Here is a 21,213-nt window from a genome sequence, read left to right as displayed (position 1 = left end):
ATTAAGTAACATACATTTTGTATATGCAGCCACCTAGCCTAAGTATAGTTTACATCAAAGAAACTTGAGCATGTATAACTCAGAATCTCTCTATACGTACATATAGTGTGCTCTCTGTAAATGTGCATATTGGTGTACGCTTAGCAAAAAACTCTCTACAGACATACCTATTTGGTTTAAAGCACTACATGTATAGATAAGAACATTGCCCTCATGCCTTTCCTATTCTTTAATATTTTTTAGCAATTATTACTTCCTGTATTGTATATTTCTGGTACAAGTTCTTTCCTTTATACACACTGTACTCAAACTCACATGGCACAAGTTTGCGACTTTGTAAAAACAATGTTTGTGTGATAGATATTACAATTTCATGAAGAATGTTCTAAGACAAAAATATGAACTTTATTCTTATAAACAAAAAAGCATTTTTATGAGTCATCCACTTACAGCACTTTTTATTTCGAGTAAAACAAGTTAATAATACTACAGATAATCATTTTATATATATTATGTTATTGATATAAAATTATTGATATAATATTATTGGTAGTCATACTACTGAATTTGAGGTTTTAAAACGCGTTTGCATAACATAGAAAGCCTTGATAAAATATGTATAAATTAAAAGTTTTACAAATAGTCTACTACTAGGTTGATTTAAATGTAGAGCAGACAATTCCAAGGTCATATTGCTATAAGCGCATAAGTAAGAAGGCACGATTAACAGAAACAGTTTTATTGCATGAACTCTTGTATTGAACCAAACAATGAAATGCGGAAACTAAAATAAATAAATGACCCACGATCAATCAGTATGGTAAGAAGAATGAGAAAGAAGAAATATAAACATGAAGGTTTTAGAGCATTTATGCATTTCAAAAACAGACAAAAGTACAGAGCCTCCTTTGCTCTTTCTGATGCAGTATACCTCAAAAGTTTAACTTAGTAGGCTAAACTGCCCTGATCTGGCAAAACCCAATAATTGACATTTTTTTCAAAATTGACTTTTCTCTTGATTTGACCTGTTTTCTGGTTGAAAATTCATGTCACAAAATTTTGTATGTCAAATCCTACCAGAAGTGTGATTTTCTGGCATGGCATAACCCAATAACTCAATATCACCAATGGTATTCATCTGGCAAAACCCAACAATTGGGCTTGTTTGGTTATGATTGGATGACAGCATGCTGCCCATTGCAATTGTTGTGTTCTACCACAGTATAAAGCAAAATTCTAGCTTCAAACAGGGATTTCAAACATGTAGTTTATTTTGCCGATAACTGTTCAGCACAGAATAAGAATTGGTTTCTGCTGACAGCACTTGTTGATATAGTGAACTCGTCAGATATCAGTGCAGAGACAGTGACATTAAAATTCCTAGAAGCAGGACATACGTTTATGTCTGCTGACAGCATTCACGCGGATGTGGAGAAACGCATGACAAAGATGGGGCAGATACTAGATTTTGAGGATTTCAAATCGTGCATCGCTGCCAAAAGGGTAAACGTGACTATGATGGGCTATCAGGACGTCGTATCGGTCAAAAACCTTAAATCAACCACCAAAGTGCAGAAAGCTGGGATTGCGCTAGCAGATATTTGAGTTCTCCCATTCCGCCGCGGTAGCAGAGCAATCTTTTACAAACTTTATCATAGTGATAGTGAGTTCACCGAACTTGACTTTCTTTTGAAAAAAGCTACACTGCCTTTCGACAGACCCAGCCGCAAGGCAGACCGCAGAATCCCTGCCTCCAAAAAGGACAGCATCATCAAAAACCTGCTGCCAATGATGCCAAAAAGTCGCCGCCAATTCTGGCTGAACATCAGAATTGATGATGAGGCAGTGTGCCTGGCTTGCAACCAGGAGACAGACCTTGAGTAATGAGTTCAATTTGTGCTTTGGTTTTGAGTAATTCACTTTTTATTTTAATAATATCCTGATATTCATCCGAATTTATTCAGTATTAATATCTTTGGCCGAAGGGTTGTTTGTGTTGTTTTTCACTTTCTTAATTTCAAAACGAAAGGTATCAACCAGTTTAATGTTCAACATATTTTATCATTTCCATTCATGCTAATAAAATATACACAATACCACAAATCCCATCAGGTTGATTCACTATATATCAAATTTTGACTAATAAGTCACATTTGATGGGATTAGCAAGTTTAATCCCTTCAATTAGCAAAATGGGGGAATCGATTCATTGAATTGTTTGGTTATGCCTGCCTTTCAGGATGCTAACCACAAACAAGATAGTCATGCAAAACATAACAACTTCAATTGTTGGGTTTTGCCAGATCACTCTCACATGAAGCCAGTAGCATCAATGTTCTGTCAAAACCAAATAACTGACCCAAAATTCATTTTACTGAGCAAAACAACTGTGATTTTTCAGTGGAGGTGAACAATGATATGTTCAAATATTTGTAACAAATATGAAGTGCTAAGTGCAATATTTCCAGGTTGGCACCAATTTAAACTTCGAAAGGCTGTACTGAAAACTTTTTGTTTAGGCAATTATTGGGTTTTGCCAGATCAGGGCAGTAAAGTCCTAACTGAATTTGAGGGTGGGTAGTGGCAGACGCGAATTAGAACTAACAGCAGTGGCTATAATCATCAAAAGTGAGACATACAGAGCTAGAAATGTCACAAACAAAACAAAATACAGAATATATTTACTAGCTGGCGTGGTAACCAGCAGGGATTTTCTCAAAATAGTAAAAGTTTTAGTTTAAAGTTTAGATTTTTTTATCTCATGGTCTAATTTGCTTTGAACCGCATTTACCGCGGTGAATAAAATAAAAATAATGATAGTAAACTATACTAACTAAATAGATTATACTAACTGATATTGCCTTATATATTTATGACTTTATTATAAAGTTAGTTCCTTGACTTTGCATTTCCATTTTATCCGATATGGTTGCCATGAAACACAACAGATAGATGACAGAGACTAGTTCATTGTCTAATGGTGATCCTCTGATAAAACACCCTCTTATAAAAGCCTACATGATGCAAGACATTGTTAATCTGTGGTTAGTACTACTATATATGCTTTAGTTGATGAGTTCTGATTAGTAAGAGATTCAACACTGTTCATAGGTTTACTCTATGAACAGTGTGGACTCTCTGTACCCTACCTTTTGCTGCGGCTGAGTGAGATTATGTTAGACTGTAAATGAGTTGACAACAAGAGCAGGTAGTTAAACAACAATCAGTTAATACTACACAAAGGATTTATAATGATTGCTATGAACAAGCACCCGCCTTATTGTTTAGAAATATTTTTATTATCGAACAAACCCATTCCATTACCTTTGCTAGTGCAATGTGAGATCATGTTATGAATTGACATCAGTAGGTCACAAAAATCTATAATGGTAGCATTGGATGAACATTGTTTAATTGATTGCGCCCAAATGCTTTCACTGCTTGATAAGAAACAATAGAAGCATAGCTTTTCAATAGTCTTGTGTCAATTCATTAGGGTGACAATAAGAATACACCCTAGTAGGTATTTCTTAAGAGCTAAGTGTAAGTAGCACAGTGTGCAAACAGTGTAAGTAGATGTGACCTTTGGTGGGATGAATAAGCCTGCCAAAGTCTGAGAGTCAAGCGTAATTAAAACAATTTATGTACTTTTCCATAAATACCAAACAGTTGAAAAGGAGAGGTGTTTAGTCTGATGACAACCAAACAACTACTAAAGTGGTCTCATAATCCATAGATTTGGTGTAATTTGTAAAAGAAAACAATCACTTGATCTTTGACCTATCCTGAGCCAAAGTTAGATTAGTTCAGTTGGTTTATTGTACAACAGTACATTTACGCTCTGTCAACTACAGCTTACCAGATAACTGTTTATATAACAATAAAGGACAAATATTAAAGATGTTTTAACCTTTTTTAATAATAAATATTAAATACCAGTTAACTTTTATATTACTTTTGGATCTTCTCGTAAAACTGATTTGTCAGAAAGCACAGAAACAAACAGATACCACCATTGACTTTCTATTTTGAAGAATATGTTAATATATATAAATTGGAAAATTAAACAGTTCACTTATCTTTCAGCTACTGTCAGTGTCCTGCTATATATAACATATATGTTATGTATATATATATATATAAATATATAATAAATATTAAATACCAGTTAACTTTTATATTACTTTTGGATCTTCTTGTAAAACTGATTTGTCAGAAAGCACAGAAATAAACAGATACCACCATTGACTTTCTATTTTGAAGAATATGTTAATATATATAAATTGGAAAATTAAACAGTTCACTTATCTTTCAGCTACTGTCAGTGTCCTGCTATATATAACATATATGTTATGTATATATATATATATATATATATATATATATATATTAACTAAAAGCAAGTGCAAAAGCATATAAAAAGAGAACTCTACACTAAAAACCCAAAAGATTATTAGTGGAGTATGAAATATTTACGAAGATACATTACGAAGATCATCAAGAAAAAGTTCGGTAGTAAAGCGGTTATTCGAATCCAAGGAAAATTATATGGAAGGAGATGAGAAAATTACGTCACCTATTGCAACAGTTTTTAAATCCGAGGAAATGCAAGAACCATGGAAATGGATTGATCTAAAAGTTTTGGATATTCCAGCTTCGTTAGAAGTAATACAAGCAAATAAGTCTGAAGAAAATGACAATTGTGAGATTGCGTTGCAATTCTTCGTTGAACGTAAGGGAGAGCGTGTGGCATTATGTTCGATCATCGAACCTCAAAAGTATAACATTCCCTCATCATTTCAATGGTTGACACCAGCTCTCATGATATTGGATCGAAGTGAGATTTACATGAACTCTAAGTCTTCATCAGGATTAAAACTTTTCACGATTGACGGAGCGTGCAATCTGAAGGAATTCAGAGAGAAATTAAACAAAGATTATAAACTCTGTATATCAAGACAGTAATTAATTAAGGAAATGTTATTATGATTAAATTTTATATAGTTTATTTGATGATATATCATAGGAATTTAAACTTACTATCAATGGATATATTATTGAATAAAAGTTTTGTATATAAAAATGCTAAAACATAATATAAAAAAAGACTATTGAATATTGAATATCATTCAACCCCAATTTTCTTCTTCTTTCATTGACGAAAGAGAATGAACTGTCTACAATCAAAACATACATTATTTTTAGTGAGATATAGTAAAAGTAAGACATACAGACAGATTAGATCATTCATTCAAACTAAAAAACAAATATAATGTAATACTTACTGAAGAAGAAGATCCATCCTTTTTCTGAATGGAATCTTCCTGTTGAGATACGGGAGCCTGCAATTGCAATGATTATAGTCAGGATGGTTTACTATAACCTTGTTGAGATAGTAGACTCTACATTCACAATGGACTCCAACTTAAATTGTAAATTTCAATTGCATTTCTCATCGAATCATAGAATGATATGCAAGATGTAATGCAGACAGAATAGGATATGCAATCAACTAGAGTAGGACATACAGACAATAAGAAAAACAAATATGTTACATCACATAGTCAGACTAGGACACACAGACAGAGGAGGATATTCAGTTAAAACAAAGAAATAAATATAATGTGCTACTTATACTGAAGATTCAAATTTATAAACCCTTCTCCGAAAAGGTCTATATTTAGTTCGCTGATACCCAGGATCCTACAATTGCAATGATTATAGTCAGAGTAGAATACGCAGACAAATTAAAACACAGTCAGGTCTTACTTTGAATTTCAATTCCAACACCTTTTGTTTTAAAGTGAAGTTATACAAATATTAATTACTGTTTTCACAGACTGTTACTCATTTTAACATTCCTACATACCAATTGGAGTGAATTTTGTTGAATGTATTTGATCTTTAGTTACATGTTTTATCATTATACAACGATATTAGACGAAATAAATATAATGTAATACTTACTTTTAAAGTCAATGTAACATCGAAGTTACAAAATAATTCTTCTCTTTGTCGCTGCATGACCAATGATTTCTACAATAATTTCCAAATTACTTTGTATAATTTAATAGTTTCATTTAAGCAAACCCTATAATTCGAAATATATTTAATATGTAGTTTATATTCTCAAGTTTCCTTTAATCAAAAATATAATTTAGTAAAATATTATAATGTAATACTTACTTTCTTTTGAAGCTTGATCTTGTTTCGAAAAGCCTTCTGTTTTTCAGGATCTACCTCTCTACCCCAAGGGCAGTAGCCCCATATCTCCACACACGTGTCGATGCAATTTGTCTGAGTTAGGAGTCTATCCACGTTTTTGTCTCGAGCACACATTGTAAACTATTATAAATGAAATGAGATGAAAAACTTATTCTTTCTCGTTGCTTATATAGTAAGTAGAAGCAATGTTATGGTTCATTAAATTTGTGTAATTTATGTTCACGAAATTGTAAAATCAGCTAAACAGTTTTCGCGAAATTCACTTTCGCGAAATTCAATTTCGCGAAAGTTGACTATATAATATATATAATGTGTAATTTCGCGAAATCCAATTTCGCGAAATTCAATTTCGCGAAAGTTGACTATATAATATATATAATGTGTAATTTCGCGAAATCCAATTTCGCAAAATTCACTTTCGCGAAATTCAATTTTGCGAAAGTTGACTATATAATATATATAATGTGTAATTTCGCGAAATTCACTTTCGCGAAATTCAATTTCGCGAAAATCTGTTTACTATTTTCGCTTCATTGATTCTGTTGGATACGCCACTATTCTTCAATACTCTGTATAAGAAGCTTGCTCAGTGTAATTTTCCTTTTCATCACTTAGTCCTGCTCCTGATGCCTACTTATATACAGATTGAGATTTTGGGGCAATCGAGCGTTGATACCATAAGGCTTGTATGCTTCAGCTAGAATTCTGTTAGCCGGCTACTCGCGATTAAGTTCGTTGAGTGTCGCTGTGTTCAGGCTGTCGTGTGGACGAGCGCCTTGGCAATCGACCTGAGTGTTTTCCTAGGCTTGCCTATGGAATTCTCCTGTTTGGTTTGGCTTAACCATTCCATAACAGTCTCTTGCCCAGTAAATAGAGGGATGAGGAAAAAATAAAAAGAAGGCCCAATGGACAGATGGAGGAATTGTACTAAGGTAGGTATAGGTAAGTATTCGTTTTGAAGAGAATATAAAGAAAATGAATATATGTATTGTTTTGAATAAATGTAGTATGTATCATTTATTCTCTCAAAGATTGATGAATGATAACAGGGTTCTCTTTACCAAAAGTATTTTGTCATGATTTTATCGAAAGATTGTGTATTATATATCACTTCACAGTCTTTTCCATATTTTGAAGATATCAGTTAGAATGTGATGCTAGCAAGTCTACTAGTTTAATTTAATTAAAGGATCCATGGGTGCTTTACCGCTTCATGGAATAATTCTCAATATACTGATTACTCAAGATGATCTCTCACAGTGCAATCAGGAGTGTTAATAAAGTACTGAGAATAAGTATATGTACAATTATTATAAAGTGTAGTAAGAGATCATCAGGTGTGTTAATAAAGTACAGAGAATAAGTATGTGTACAATTATTATAAAGTGTAGTAAGAGATCATCAGGAGTGTTAATAAAGTACTGAGAATAAGTATGTGTACAATTATTATAAAGTGCTGTAAGAGTTCATCAAGAGTGTTAATAAAGTACAGATATTAAGTATATGTACAATTATTATAAAGTGCTGCAAGAGATCATTAGGGGTGTTAATAAAGTACAGAGAATAAGTATATGTACAATTATTATAAAGTGCTGTAAGAGATCATCAGGTGTGTTAACAAAGTACAGATAATAAGTATGTGTACAATTATTATAAATTGCTGTAAGAGATCATCAGGGGTGTTAATAAAGTACTGAGAATAAGTATATGTACAATTATTATAAAGTGCTGTAAGAGATCATCAGGTGTGTTAATAAAGTACAGAGAATAAGTATGTGTACAATTATTATAAAGTACTGTAAGAGATCATTAGGAGTGTTAATAAAGTACTGAGAATAAGTATATGTACAATTATTATAAAGTGTAGTAAGAGATGATCAGGAGTGTTAATAAAGTACTGAGAATAAGTATATGTACAATTATTATAAAGTACTGTAAGAGATCATCAGGAGTGTTAATAAAGTACTGAGAATAAGTATATGTACAATTATTATAAAGTGCTGTAAGAGAACATCAAGAGTGTTAATAAAGTACTGAGAATAAGTATATGTACAATTATTATAAAGTGCTGTAAGAGATCATCAGGAGTGTTAATAAAGTACAGAGAATAAGTATATGTACAATTATTATAAAGTGCTGTAAGAGATCATCAAGAGTGTTAATAAAGTACAGAGAATAAGTATATGTACAATTATTATAAAGTGCTGTAAGAGATCATCAGGAGTGTTAATAAAGTACAGAGAATAAGTATATGTACAATTATTATAAAGTGCTGTAAGAGATCATCAGGAGTGTTAATAAAGTACAGAGAATAAGTATATGTACAATTATTATAAAGTGCTGTAAGAGATCATCAAGAGTGTTAATAAAGTACTGAGAATAAGTATATGTACAATTATTATAAAGTGCTGTAAGAGATCATCAGGTGTGGTAAAAAAGTACAGAGAATAAGTATGTGTACAATTATTATAAAGTGTAGTAAGAGATCATCAAGAGTGTTAATAAAGTACAGAGAATAAGTATGTGTACAATTATTCTAAAGTGCTGTAAAAGATCATCAGGAGTGTTAATAAAGTACTGAGAATAAGTATGTGTACAATTATTATAAAGTGCTGTAAGAGAACATCAGGAGTATTAATAAAGTACAGAGAATAAGTATATGTACAATTATTATAAAGTGCTGTAAGAGATCATCAAGAGTGTTAATAAAGTACAGAGAATAAGTATATGTACAATTATTATAAAGTGCTGTAAGAGATCATCAGGTGTGTTAACAAAGTACAGATAATAAGTATATGTACAATTATTATAAAGTGCTGTAAGAGATCATCAAGAGTGTTAATAAAGTACTGAGAATAAGTATATGTACAATTATTATAAAGTGCTGTAAGAGATCATCAGGAGTGTTAATAAAGTACTGAGAATAAGTATATGTACAATTATTATAAAGTGTAGTAAGAGATCATCAAGAGTGTTAATAAAGTACAGAGAATAAGTATATGTACAATTATTATAAAGTGTATTAAGAGATCATGAAGAGTGTTAATAAAGTACAGAGAATAAGTATGTGTACAATTATTCTAAAGTGCTGTAAAAGATCATCAGGAGTGTTAATAAAGTACTGAGAATAAGTATGTGTACAATTATTATAAAGTGCTGTAAGAGAACATCAGGAGTATTAATAAAGTACAGAGAATAAGTATATGTACAATTATTAGAAAGTGCTGTCAGAGATCATCAGGAGTGTTAATAAAGTACAGATAATAAGTATATGTACAATTATTATAAAGTGTAGTAAGAGATCATCAGGAGTGTTATTAAAGTATAGATAATAAGTATATGTACAATTATTATAAAGTGCTGTAAGAGTTCATCAAGAGTGTTAATAAAGTACAGATATTAAGTATATGTACAATTATTATAAAGTGCTGTAAGAGATCATCAAGAGTGTTAATAAAGTACAGAGAATAAGTATATGTACAATTATTATAAAGTGCTGTAAGAGATCATTAGGGGTGTTAATAAAGTACAGAGAATAAGTATATGTACAATTATTATAAAGTGCTGTAAGAGATCACCAGGTGTGTTAACAAAGTACAGATAATAAGTATGTGTACAATTATTATAAAGTGTAGTAAGAGATCATCAAGAGTGTTAATAAAGTACAGAGAATAAGTATGTTTACAATTATTATAAAGTGCTGTAAGAGATCACCAGGTGTGTTAACAAAGTACAGAGAATAAGTATGTGTACAATTATTATAAAGTGTAGTAAGAGATCATCAGGTGTGTTAATAAAGTACAGAGAATAAGTATATGTATAATTATTATAAAGTGCTGTAAGAGATCATTAGGAGTGTTAATAAAGTACTGAGAATAAGTATTTGTACAATTATTATAAAGTGCTGTAAGAGATCATCAGGTGTGTTAATAAAGTACAGAGAATAAGTATTATTCTAAACAGAGAACAATTATTATAAAGTACTGATAAAGATTGTACATGAACATTTTCTTATGTATATATTCAATGTTTCATTTATACTATATTATCTTTATTGTGTCCTATCTACTTGAATATTTTCATATATTTCAAGTTAAACATAAACTATTTTATTTTTATTGAAACAAAATGATGATGGAAATAATGAATAATACATATAAATATATCTTTTAAAGTGAATAATTTTGTAATAAAACTGATCTTTCATTCAACATATTAATTTCTCCAACAAATTTCAATCTTACATACAAAAAAATACAAAAACAAAAACCGAAAATAAATTCCTTAAAATTCTTAACCATTCAAAAGCTTCAACATTACAAAATCATCAAATCTTCAAAAAATAACTTTGTACATAAACACTTTCTCATATATATTCAATGTTTCAAATATATAACAATCTCCGGAAAATCAACCCCTCGGTGTCCCAGATATTAACCCCCTCACTCATCCGCTAGTTAATCTCTCGCTCTCCTCGATAATCCGCGAGATCCACTCCGGAAAACCATCCAGCCCTCGATGTCCCAGATATTCACCCCCACTATTCCACCGATAATCGGCGACGATTCGCCCGACTAATCCGCGACGATTCCCCCGACTAATCCCGCTATAATCCGCGTTCAATCGGATGACTCATCCCCCGCTAATCCGATGACTCATCCACAGATAATCCGCCGATTACGCCAGGAGCGGATCCGTAACCCCTCGAATTCAACCCCCTACTCTACAATTTCCCCCCAAACCCCAACATCTCATTCAACTCCACACGATTCAATCTACACCCCTAGCCAATTTAATTCACAACCCCCTTTTTCTATCCCCCCGCTGGATCCATCACTTTTATGTGTAGATCTGCTCTCTATATACTACCAGTGTTCGAAATGGGGGGGTACGCAGGGGTACGGCGTACCCCTAAGAAGAATTAGTGGGGGTACTCCCTAGGACGCGTACCCCCTCATATAAGGTCGCTCATCTACTATATATTTCTCAAAGTATGTCATCGCATCGTATACTGGTATATGTCGGTTATTCAGCTATAGATCTTAAAATCTTGAATCCGTACTGAAGTGGATTCGATCTCGGACCAAGCCGTTCTTAAGTCTTACGCCTAGCCCACTGGACCATGGAAGTTACATTGCTAGCATTCCAATATAAGGCATTATATCAGAGCAATACCTAACTGCTTTACGTATGACGCGGGTCATAGCATAACATCACGATAAGCTGTTCGCTCACCTGTTCGCTCGCTGCCTAATAGCAAAACTCTCACTACTTCTCATTGTTTATAAGACAAAAAACTTTTCTCATGATATGTAGTTTGAAAGTTAGAATGGCAAATGTTGTAATATGTTAAATACAAATCAATTCTCTGTCCAAATACTCTTCTATTACACGGGCAACGCCAGGTGGCACAGCTAGTATCTTATTAAATGCGGTAAAACCCGGAATGAAGTGAAATATTCACGCGTTTTGTCCTTTTCTTCCTGAACTTATATTAGCTCGAGTTCGTTACACTGAAAACAGTGCACGTGTTTGGGATGAGAGAATTACGCTACTGATCTTTAATTTCTTCAGTCAGTTTTTTGCTATTATAGCCGATCAACTAGATTGTTTTATTAAAAACCTGAGAACCGATCAGTTTTCTATCAATTCATAATGAAACAGCATGAGCCAATAGATAACTTCTTTAAAGGTGAGTAAGAATTAGTGACTGTCATGAATTTAGAGTCTGTATTTAAAAAAATAGTGAGTGACTGAGCTTATCATATAATAATAATTATTCATGGTGGCTTGGAGATGGAACCAGGCCTGCCAACCCAAGAGTGGGGCAATGCGTGAGATTTGGTTTTGGGGCAATTGATGTATCAATGATAGTTTATATAAAATTGTGGAAATTGGGGCAAAAATCTCACACATTTTTATTTTTTCTTTGGGGTGATTGCGTGAGTCTCACGCCCAATGCGTGAGAGTTGGCAGGTATGGATGGAACTGTCTTGTGTCTGGGGTCTGTGTGGACTGTCCATAGGGATTTTTGACTCACTCACATCACAACCTGGAGTCTCCATAGTCATAGAGCACACAGGTTGTGCAGCTAAGCCCACTTTTAATTTCTTACTGAACACAACTCAGGATTTTAAGTTATGGAAAACAGCATAATTTAGGGGAATTCATGCTAAAAAATCTTTGGGGGAGTACCCCCGGACCTCCCTCTACTGAGAGGGGCCACGCCCCTCTCAGACTTACCCTGTGAGCGGCGAGCAGGGCCGTTGGCCCTGGACACTACCCTCCTGGCATGACAGAGAGTACCCCCAAGAATCTCTCTCCACTTCAGACACTGTATACTACTATCAAGCAATAGTAAGCAACAATACAAACAACCATGTAGCGACCTACATAGGACTTTGCTCAATCGAATTTAAAACTAGATACAGCAACCATAAAGCCTCATTTAACCACAAAAACAAACAACACCACACAGAATTGAGCAAACACATTTGGAAGTTGAAAGAAAACAACTCAACATACAACATAACATGGAAAATATTAGCTCAAGCACAACCAAATACAAACAAAACAAAACGATGCAAATTATGTTTACTTGAAAAATACTTCATAATATGCAAACCACACTTAGGCACATTAAATAAAAGAAATGAATTGACTTTTAATTGCAGACATGCTCGGAGTTATCTTCTCGGTTACACTTAGCACTAAATTACATGATTAACACAGCGAGCCCATTTCTGATTTTTTGGCACATTCGGTAAAGCTTTTCATTTTAGTATAATTGCGTCTGAGGAGTGCTTCGCACGAAACAAATTTGTAACGCAAATACTAAAAGTTTACTTTTTTGCAATATTTTTTCAAATATATATATATATATATGTATATATATATATATATATATATATATATATATACTCACAGAGTGCTCAACCTCACTTCGGTGTGGTTGAGCACTCTGTGAGAGGTGCGGCACTATTTGCCTTTGTGTAAAGCTCATCACTTTTGTGATTTGAGCACTCTGGTGCCAGCACATTGACTTTCTTAAAGTCTGCGAGGCAACTTAGTTGTTTCGTGGCAGGAAGTCAACTCTCATTGGTAATGGGATTTGTGTCCCTTGCCTAAGCTCTGAGCTGCACTGATGAGGCTTCAATAGCCGAAACAGTACTGTCTGTAGCATGAGTATATGCTCCCTTACTTCGGTTTGGTTGAGCACTCTGTGAGAGGTGCGACACTATTAGCCTTTGTGCAAAGCTCATCACTTTTGTGATTTGAGCACTCTGGTGCCAGCACATTGACTTTCTTAAAGTCTGCGAGGCAACTTAGTTGTTTCGTGGCAGGAAGTCAACTCTCATTGGTAATGGGATTTGTGTCCCTTGCCTAAGCTCTGAGCTGCAATGATGAGGCTTCAATAGCCGAAACAGTACTGTCTGTAGCATGAGTATATGCTCCCTTACTTCGGTTTGGTTGAGCACTCTGTGAGAGGTGCGGCACTATTAGCCTTTGTGCAAAGCTCATCACTTTTGTGATTTGAGCACTCTGGTGCCAGCACATTGACTTTCTTAAAGTCTGCGAGGCAACTTAGTTGTTTCGTGGCAGGAAGTCAACTCTCATTGGTAATGGGATTTGTGTCCCTTGCCTAAGCTCTGAGCTGCACTGATGAGGCTTCAATAGCCGAAACAGTACTGTCTGTAGCATGAGTATATGCTCCCTTACTTCGGTTTGGTTGAGCACTCTGTGAGAGGTGCGGCACTATTAGCCTTTGTGCAAAGCTCATCACTTTTGTGATTTGAGCACTCTGGTGCCAGCACATTGACTTTCTTAAAGTCTGCGAGGCAACTTAGTTGTTTCGTGGCAGGAAGTCAACTCTCATTGGTAATGGGATTTGTGTCCCTTGCCTAAGCTCTGAGCTGCAATGATGAGGCTTCAATAGCCGAAACAGTACTGTCTGTAGCATGAGTATATGCTCCCTTACTTCGGTTTGGTTGAGCACTCTGTGAGAGGTGCGGCACTATTAGCCTTTGTGCAAAGCTCATCACTTTTGTGATTTGAGCACTCTGGTGCCAGCACATTGACTTTCTTAAAGTCTGCGAGGCAACTTAGTTGTTTCGTGGCAGGAAGTCAACTCTCATTGGTAATGGGATTTGTGTTCCTTGCCTAAGCTCTGAGCTGCACTGATGAGGCTTCAATAGCCGAAACAGTACTGTCTGTAGCATGAGTATATATATATATATATATATATATATATATATATATATATGCTCTATATATATATATAGCTCTGTCTAATGAATACTTTTTCTTAATCTGCTTTAAAAGTCTTTGCTGTTAGCCAAGGTTTAAAAAGCTTTGCAACAAAATATATATACATATATATATATATATATATATATATAAAATTTATTCATGTAAAACCTTAGATAAAAAACAACTTCATTACTATTAGTTTCATGTCTGTTACGCAGACAATCATCAGATAAAATTGTTTTGGTCCAACTGAGTTATATAAAAGAAAGGTGTAATTACTATAACGACTGATAGCTATGTAATTGCATTTTGTAGTGTGTATTTAGCAGAATGTCGGCATGTGGAAGCTAGCTCATTACGCTTGTTGAGTGAGCTCATTTCTGGCTTTGTGAGGATGATATACTTTTCTGATATGCACAGGTTACAACGCTTGGGGGCTGGGTCGTATGGCCTTGCGTGTTGAATGATTTTCCATTTAATCGTATATGGTGTGTTCAGGCCTTTTAGCTGCCAGATGTAGTTACTAAGCTCTGTGGCAGATTGCTTGTCCTGGTGCCTGAAAGATGATATGTGGCCGCTGAATCGTGTCTTAAAGGAATTTTCTGTGAGGCCAATATAACTTTCTGTAGGTTTGCTACCGTCGTCTGCGGTGACTACAGCTTGGTAAATGAGCGACTTGCTAAGACAGTTTCCTTCGAGAGGGCATTCATTTGGTGCGCGACAGTTGCATGTTTTGTTGTTTGCTGGGTGCGTCGAGGCGTTGTTCAAAAGCTTCTTATTGTGATTGTTGATGGTTTGTTTGATGTTAGGCATGCAGCTGTAGCCAATCTTTGTGTTGTTTCTATTAAATAGCTTTCTTAGAGGGTGATTGCTCGGAAAAGATTTATTTAATATTTTGATGAATGTCTGACCGATGTTATTTGCCACGTTTCTGCTATATGGTGGGTTGAACCATGTGATTTTTCTTCGTCGCCTGTGTTGTTTAGTTGGTGTAGTGGTTTCATGGGGTGTGAATTTCAGCTGGTGTGTATATCCGCTTGTTGCCAATGCCTGCTGGTACGGTGGTGCTGCTCGGTTGAACTCACTAGCATCGGATGAGATTGCTGATAGTCGGTGGTTGATTGCTTGAGGTAGCTGCTTTATAATGCAGGGTGGGTGGTTGGATTGAGTGTGGATGTATGACGGGATGTTATTGGGTTTGTTGTACGGTGAGTATTTCCCAGTTGTTAGGTCGAATGTGACGTCTAGGAAGTGTGTCACTTTTTTGTTGGTTTCGGCTGTGATGTTTAGTCCGTGCTTCTTGAATATAAGGCAGAGGTCTTTTTTTAGTTTTTCGGCTTGGCGGGGTGTAGATCTTGTTACTGCTAAACCGTCATCTCTATACAGTCCTAGGTTGATGCTGTGCTTTTTACTGATCTCGTGTAGTAAGAATGAGCCAATTAATTCGCACGTTTCTGCTCCGTCGTAACTCCCCATTGTCATGTCAAAATGGGAGTTTTCTCCCTTTTTGCCCCACGTTGTATTTCCGTTGAATAACACTGATTGTTTGGTGTGCATGATGATGTCTGTGTCCTCAGGTGTAATGTTATCGTAGTTCGATGCAAATTTCAATGCTGATTGGAGGAGTTCGGCTGAGATAGAGGGGTAGAAATTGACTACGTCAAACTCTATAAAGATAGCTCTATCTCTGTTCTGGATATTCTTGAACCAGGTAATGACTTCTGCGGTGTTTTTCCACTGGTTGATGTTTAGACTCTTGCTGATGTTACAGCTTATGCGGTCGAGAATTGCTTTGCTTATGCATCCGATGTTTGATTTAGCAGGGTTTATTAATCTACATGCAGGGTTCTCTTTGAAGTTGGTTTTGTGGTCTTTCAATGTGATAAATGCGTCTCGTTGGGTCATGCCATTAATCCTGTCGTCTAGGTCGAGAGTTGTAGCGATCTTTTTGGCTTCTCTGTTAATACTGTCCGTTACGTCAGCATCGATCTTTTTGTATGAGTTGGTTATGCTGTTTTGGAGTAGTCGGTTGTAATCAGCGGTGCCTATTTTGTAGAAATTTGACGTCTTGTCAGCTGGGACTACCATTGATTGTGGGTTGTTAGTGATGTTCGCCATGTCTTTGGATAGTTTCTGTTGGAAAGTGCACGACTGCTGTTGCCTGAATCTTACGTTGCGTATCATATTAGCCATTTCTCGTTCGAATTTCTTTAGTTCGTGTATTTGCGGTGGTGATTTGCGTGAGTTAAATCCGAATGTTTCTTTGCTTTCAGATGTGATGTGCGGGTTCAGGTGGAAAAATGCTTTCCATCGCATTCTCTTTATAAGGTGTTCTACTTTTTCTACAAGTCGTTTGGTATACTCTTGTTGTGATGGTATGCGGATGTTCTTGGCTGAGTATCCAAGGTTTATACAATCCATGTTGGCGTCTTTAAGCGGAGAGTGCTCAACTGTTTATGAGGAGCGTATATATTCCAAAGTAGTGTGTTAAAGCTGCCAAATAGTGCTCAATGAGTGATCAGAGCTTAAATATAAAATTTATTCATGTAAAACCTTAGATAAAAAACAACTTCATTACTATTAGTTTCATGTCTGTTACGCAGACAATCATCAGATAAAATTGTTTTGGTCCAACTGAGTTATATAAAAGAAAGGTGTAATTACTATAACGACTGATAGCTATGTAATTGCATTTTGTAGTGTGTATTTAGCAGAATGTCGGCATGTGGAAGCTAGCTCATTACGCTTGTTGAGTGAGCTCATTTCTGGCTTTGTGAGGATGATATACTTTTCTGATATGCACAGGTTACAACGCTTGGTGGCTGGGTCGTATGGCCTTGCGTGTTGAATGATTTTCCATTTAATCGTATATGGTGTGTTCAGGCCTTTTAGCTGCCAGATGTAGTTACTAAGCTCTGTGGCAGATTGCTTGTCCTGGTGCCTGAAAGATGATATGTGGCCGCTGAATCGTGTCTTAAAGGAATTTTCTGTGAGGCCAATATAACTTTCTGTAGGTTTGCTACCGTCGTCTGCGGTGACTACAGCTTGGTAAATGAGCGACTTGCTAAGACAGTTTCCTTCGAGAGGGCATTCATTTGGTGCGCGACAGTTGCATGTTTTGTTGTTTGCTGGGTGCGTCGAGGCGTTGTTCAAAAGCTTCTTATTGTGATTGTTGATGGTTTGTTTGATGTTAGGCATGCAGCTGTAGCCAATCTTTGTGTTGTTTCTATTAAATAGCTTTCTTAGAGGGTGATTGCTCGGAAAAGATTTATTTAATATTTTGATGAATGTCTGACCGATGTTATTTGCCACGTTTCTGCTATATGGTGGGTTGAACCATGTGATTTTTCTTCGTCGCCTGTGTTGTTTAGTTGGTGTAGTGGTTTCATGGGGTGTGAATTTCAGCTGGTGTGTATATCCGCTTGTTGCCAATGCCTGCTGGTACGGTGGTGCTGCTCGGTTGAACTCACTAGCATCGGATGAGATTGCTGATAGTCGGTGGTTGATTGCTTGAGGTAGCTGCTTTATAATGCAGGGTGGGTGGTTGGATTGAGTGTGGATGTATGACGGGATGTTATTGGGTTTGTTGTACGGTGAGTATTTCCCAGTTGTTAGGTCGAATGTGACGTCTAGGAAGTGTGTCACTTTTTTGTTGGTTTCGGCTGTGATGTTTAGTCCGTGCTTCTTGAATATAAGGCAGAGGTCTTTTTTTAGTTTTTCGGCTTGGCGGGGTGTAGATCTTGTTACTGCTAAACCGTCATCTCTATACAGTCCTAGGTTGATGCTGTGCTTTTTACTGATCTCGTGTAGTAAGAATGAGCCAATTAATTCGCACGTTTCTGCTCCGTCGTAACTCCCCATTGTCACGTCAAAATGGGAGTTTTCTCCCTTTTTGCCCCACGTTGTATTTCCGTTGAATAACACTGATTGTTTGGTGTGCATGATGATGTCTGTGTCCTCAGGTGTAATGTTATCGTAGTTCGATGCAAATTTCAATGCTGATTGGAGGAGTTCGGCTGAGATAGAGGGGTAGAAATTGACTACGTCAAACTCTATAAAGATAGCTCTATCTCTGTTCTGGATATTCTTGAACCAGGTAATGACTTCTGCGGTGTTTTTCCACTGGTTGATGTTTAGACTCTTGCTGATGTTACAGTTTATGCGGTCGAGAATTGCTTTGCTTATGCATCCGATGTTTGATTTAGCAGGGTTTATTAATCTACATGCAGGGTTCTCTTTGAAGTTGCAAACCTACAGAAAGTAGGTAGCAAACCTACAGAAAGTTATATTGGCCTCACAGAAAATTCCTTTAAGACACGATTCAGCGGCCACATATCATCTTTCAGGCACCAGGACAAGCAATCTGCCACAGAGCTTAGTAACTACATCTGGCAGCTAAAAGGCCTGAACACACCATATACGATTAAATGGAAAATCATTCAACACGCAAGGCCATACGACCCAGCCACCAAGCGTTGTAACCTGTGCATATCAGAAAAGTATATCATCCTCACAAAGCCAGAAATGAGCTCACTCAACAAGCGTAATGAGCTAGCTTCCACATGCCGACATTCTGCTAAATACACACTACAAAATGCAATTACATAGCTATCAGTCGTTATAGTAATTACACCTTTCTTTTATATAACTCAGTTGGACCAAAACAATTTTATCTGATGATTGTCTGCGTAACAGACATGAAACTAATAGTAATGAAGTTGTTTTTTATCTAAGGTTTTACATGAATAAATTTTATATTTAAGCTCTGATCACTCATTGAGCACTATTTGGCAGCTTTAACACACTACTTTGGAATATATATATATATATATTGTTGCAAAGCTTTTTAAACCTTGGCTAACAGCAAAGATTTTTAAAGCAGATTAAGAAAAAGTATTCATTAGACAGAGCTTAGCTTAGCCCTTAAACACAAAACTGAGAGCTAAATTTAACAGCTTTAAAAACCAATTTTACCTAGTGATTTAAAAATAGCTAAATTTAACCACTTTAAGCAGACAATTGATAGCTGTTCAAATGCATCTCACTTATGGCAACTCAAACAATGAATTAGGAAAAACTAAAAAAATCAACTCTAGAATTTTACCTGAGCGTCTCTATTTTAAAGAAAACAAAATGTTAACTGACGAGTTAGAAATTGCTAATGAAATGAATAATTACTTTACATCGGCAGGCGCAAACCTTGCTTGTAAATTTCAACCCTTCACTGAACCTCAATCAGATTTGTCAACAAACAATCAACCCCTGTTTGAATTTGCTGAAGTTACTCCAAATAATGTATTAGAAGTAATAAAACCATAAACTGTAAGAAGTCGGCTGGTTTAGATAGAGTTTCCCCTGAACTGCTAAAAAACTGTGATTCCAAATAACAGATACACTACGCAGTTTTATTAACGAATCTATAAAGACAAACACCTTTCCAACTTTAATGAAAAATGCCAAAGGTTTTACCACTTTTCAAAAATGGTTCTCACGACAAATGTGAAAACTTTAGACTAATTTAAATTCTTCCAGTCTTTAGTAAAGTTTTAGAGAAGCTGATAAACCAGCGGATTTAAACTACTTAGAGACGCATAAATTGCTTACAATCTCTCAATATGGCTTTCGAAAAAAATTAAAAACTACAGATGCAGTCGTAAATTTCAAAAATCAAACTCTTGAAGCTTTTAACCAAGCATTACAGCTGTACTCAGGATTTTCATTGATTTTAGTTAAGCTTTCAATACTATTGATCATAAAATTTTACTGACCAAGATGAAGTTGTTTGGCTTTGGCAAAAATTGCATTACACGGATAAAGAGTTATTTGACACATCTCTCCCAAACTACATTGATAAATTCTACTTATTCAAATTTTAGCAATTTAACTTATGGAGTACTGCAGGGTTCAATTTTAGGTCCAACGCTATTTTTAATATATATTAACATCTTATGCTCTAACCTAAAATTCTTAATTCCTATATTGTATGCTGATGATACTAGCTTATCTTACAAATCAAAGAACTCAAATGATGACATTAACCTTATAAACACGATGTGGTCTATTGTACTGATTATCTTTTCATTTACCACAAAATATTCTAATTTTACTTTATAACTCACTGATCAATTCAAAAATTTCATATTGTGTTCAAGCCTGGGAGAATGCTTCATTAATTTATCATGAAACAATTATATATTTATCGAAAAAGAGTAGTTTGCATTATCTTTTTTAACAAGAAACTTTTTTATTTCTTGACTGGGGAACTATTTAAAAAATGCAAAATTCTGAATGTTAGTCAGTTGTTTAAATTTCGGACTTTGCTTAGAGCTCGTACCCTACAGGATGAGTTTATTCGCGGAGTTATATTTCGCGAAAATTGCCATATCATGCATATTCGTGGACTAGTTTATTCGCGGCTGAAAACTGTCACTCTCTATGAAGAGTTAACTCTATTACTTCTAGCAATAAAGTTAACCCTACGCATGCGCACATTGCGTGTTTCGTTTTCTATTTGGCTTACAACTACACGTACGGGTAGATCGTGCTAAGCTATAAATTTTTTGCTGCGTTCAGAGGTTTTCACGAATATTCCTAGATTTGGAGCCCTTTGATAAACCAACAATTTGTGGTAAGAAATGAGTTTTTCACATTTACTAAATTAGTTGAATTTTACTTTGGTTCTTCGGTAAAATGCAATATTTATTTTTTCCATCCTACCGCTTCATTATTTGTTTTAGT

At 35.3% G+C, this 21,213-nt stretch overlaps 1 protein-coding gene across 1 annotated transcript; it reads right to left on the bottom strand.

Annotated features, from left to right (window-relative positions):
• Positions 1-4,999: 4,999 nt before the first annotated feature.
• Positions 5,000-6,339, bottom strand: LOC137394925 (uncharacterized). Its single transcript, XM_068081703.1, has 5 exons — positions 6,187-6,339; positions 5,968-6,036; positions 5,638-5,703; positions 5,286-5,342; positions 5,000-5,177 (listed from the first exon to the last, which is right to left on the bottom strand). The coding sequence occupies exons 1-5, from the start codon at positions 6,337-6,339 to the stop codon at positions 5,130-5,132; spliced, it is 393 nt and encodes a 130-aa protein (XP_067937804.1). The 3' UTR covers positions 5,000-5,129.
• Between the last annotated feature and the right edge of the window lie 14,874 nt (positions 6,340-21,213).

This window comes from Watersipora subatra, chromosome 4 (genome assembly GCF_963576615.1).
Source record: "Watersipora subatra chromosome 4, tzWatSuba1.1, whole genome shotgun sequence".
Lineage (NCBI taxonomy): Eukaryota > Metazoa > Bryozoa > Gymnolaemata > Cheilostomatida > Watersiporidae > Watersipora > Watersipora subatra.
Note: the sequence above shows the minus strand (reverse complement) of the source record. Positions and strands in the feature narration are given on the sequence as shown.

What these genes read in the sequence shown, in the direction of transcription:
- LOC137394925 (XM_068081703.1), bottom strand. Translation starts at nt 6,339, where the DNA reads ATGTGTGCTCGAGACAAAAACGTGGATAGACTCCTAACTCAGACAAAT. An exon ending in ATGTTACATTGACTTTAAAA is followed by an intron (nt 5,704 to 5,967) that starts GTAAGTATTACA and finishes TTGCAATTGTAG; the next exon opens with GATCCTGGGTATCAGCGAAC. An exon ending in AGGATGGATCTTCTTCTTCA is followed by an intron (nt 5,178 to 5,285) that starts GTAAGTATTACA and finishes TTTTGATTGTAG; the next exon opens with ACAGTTCATTCTCTTTCGTC.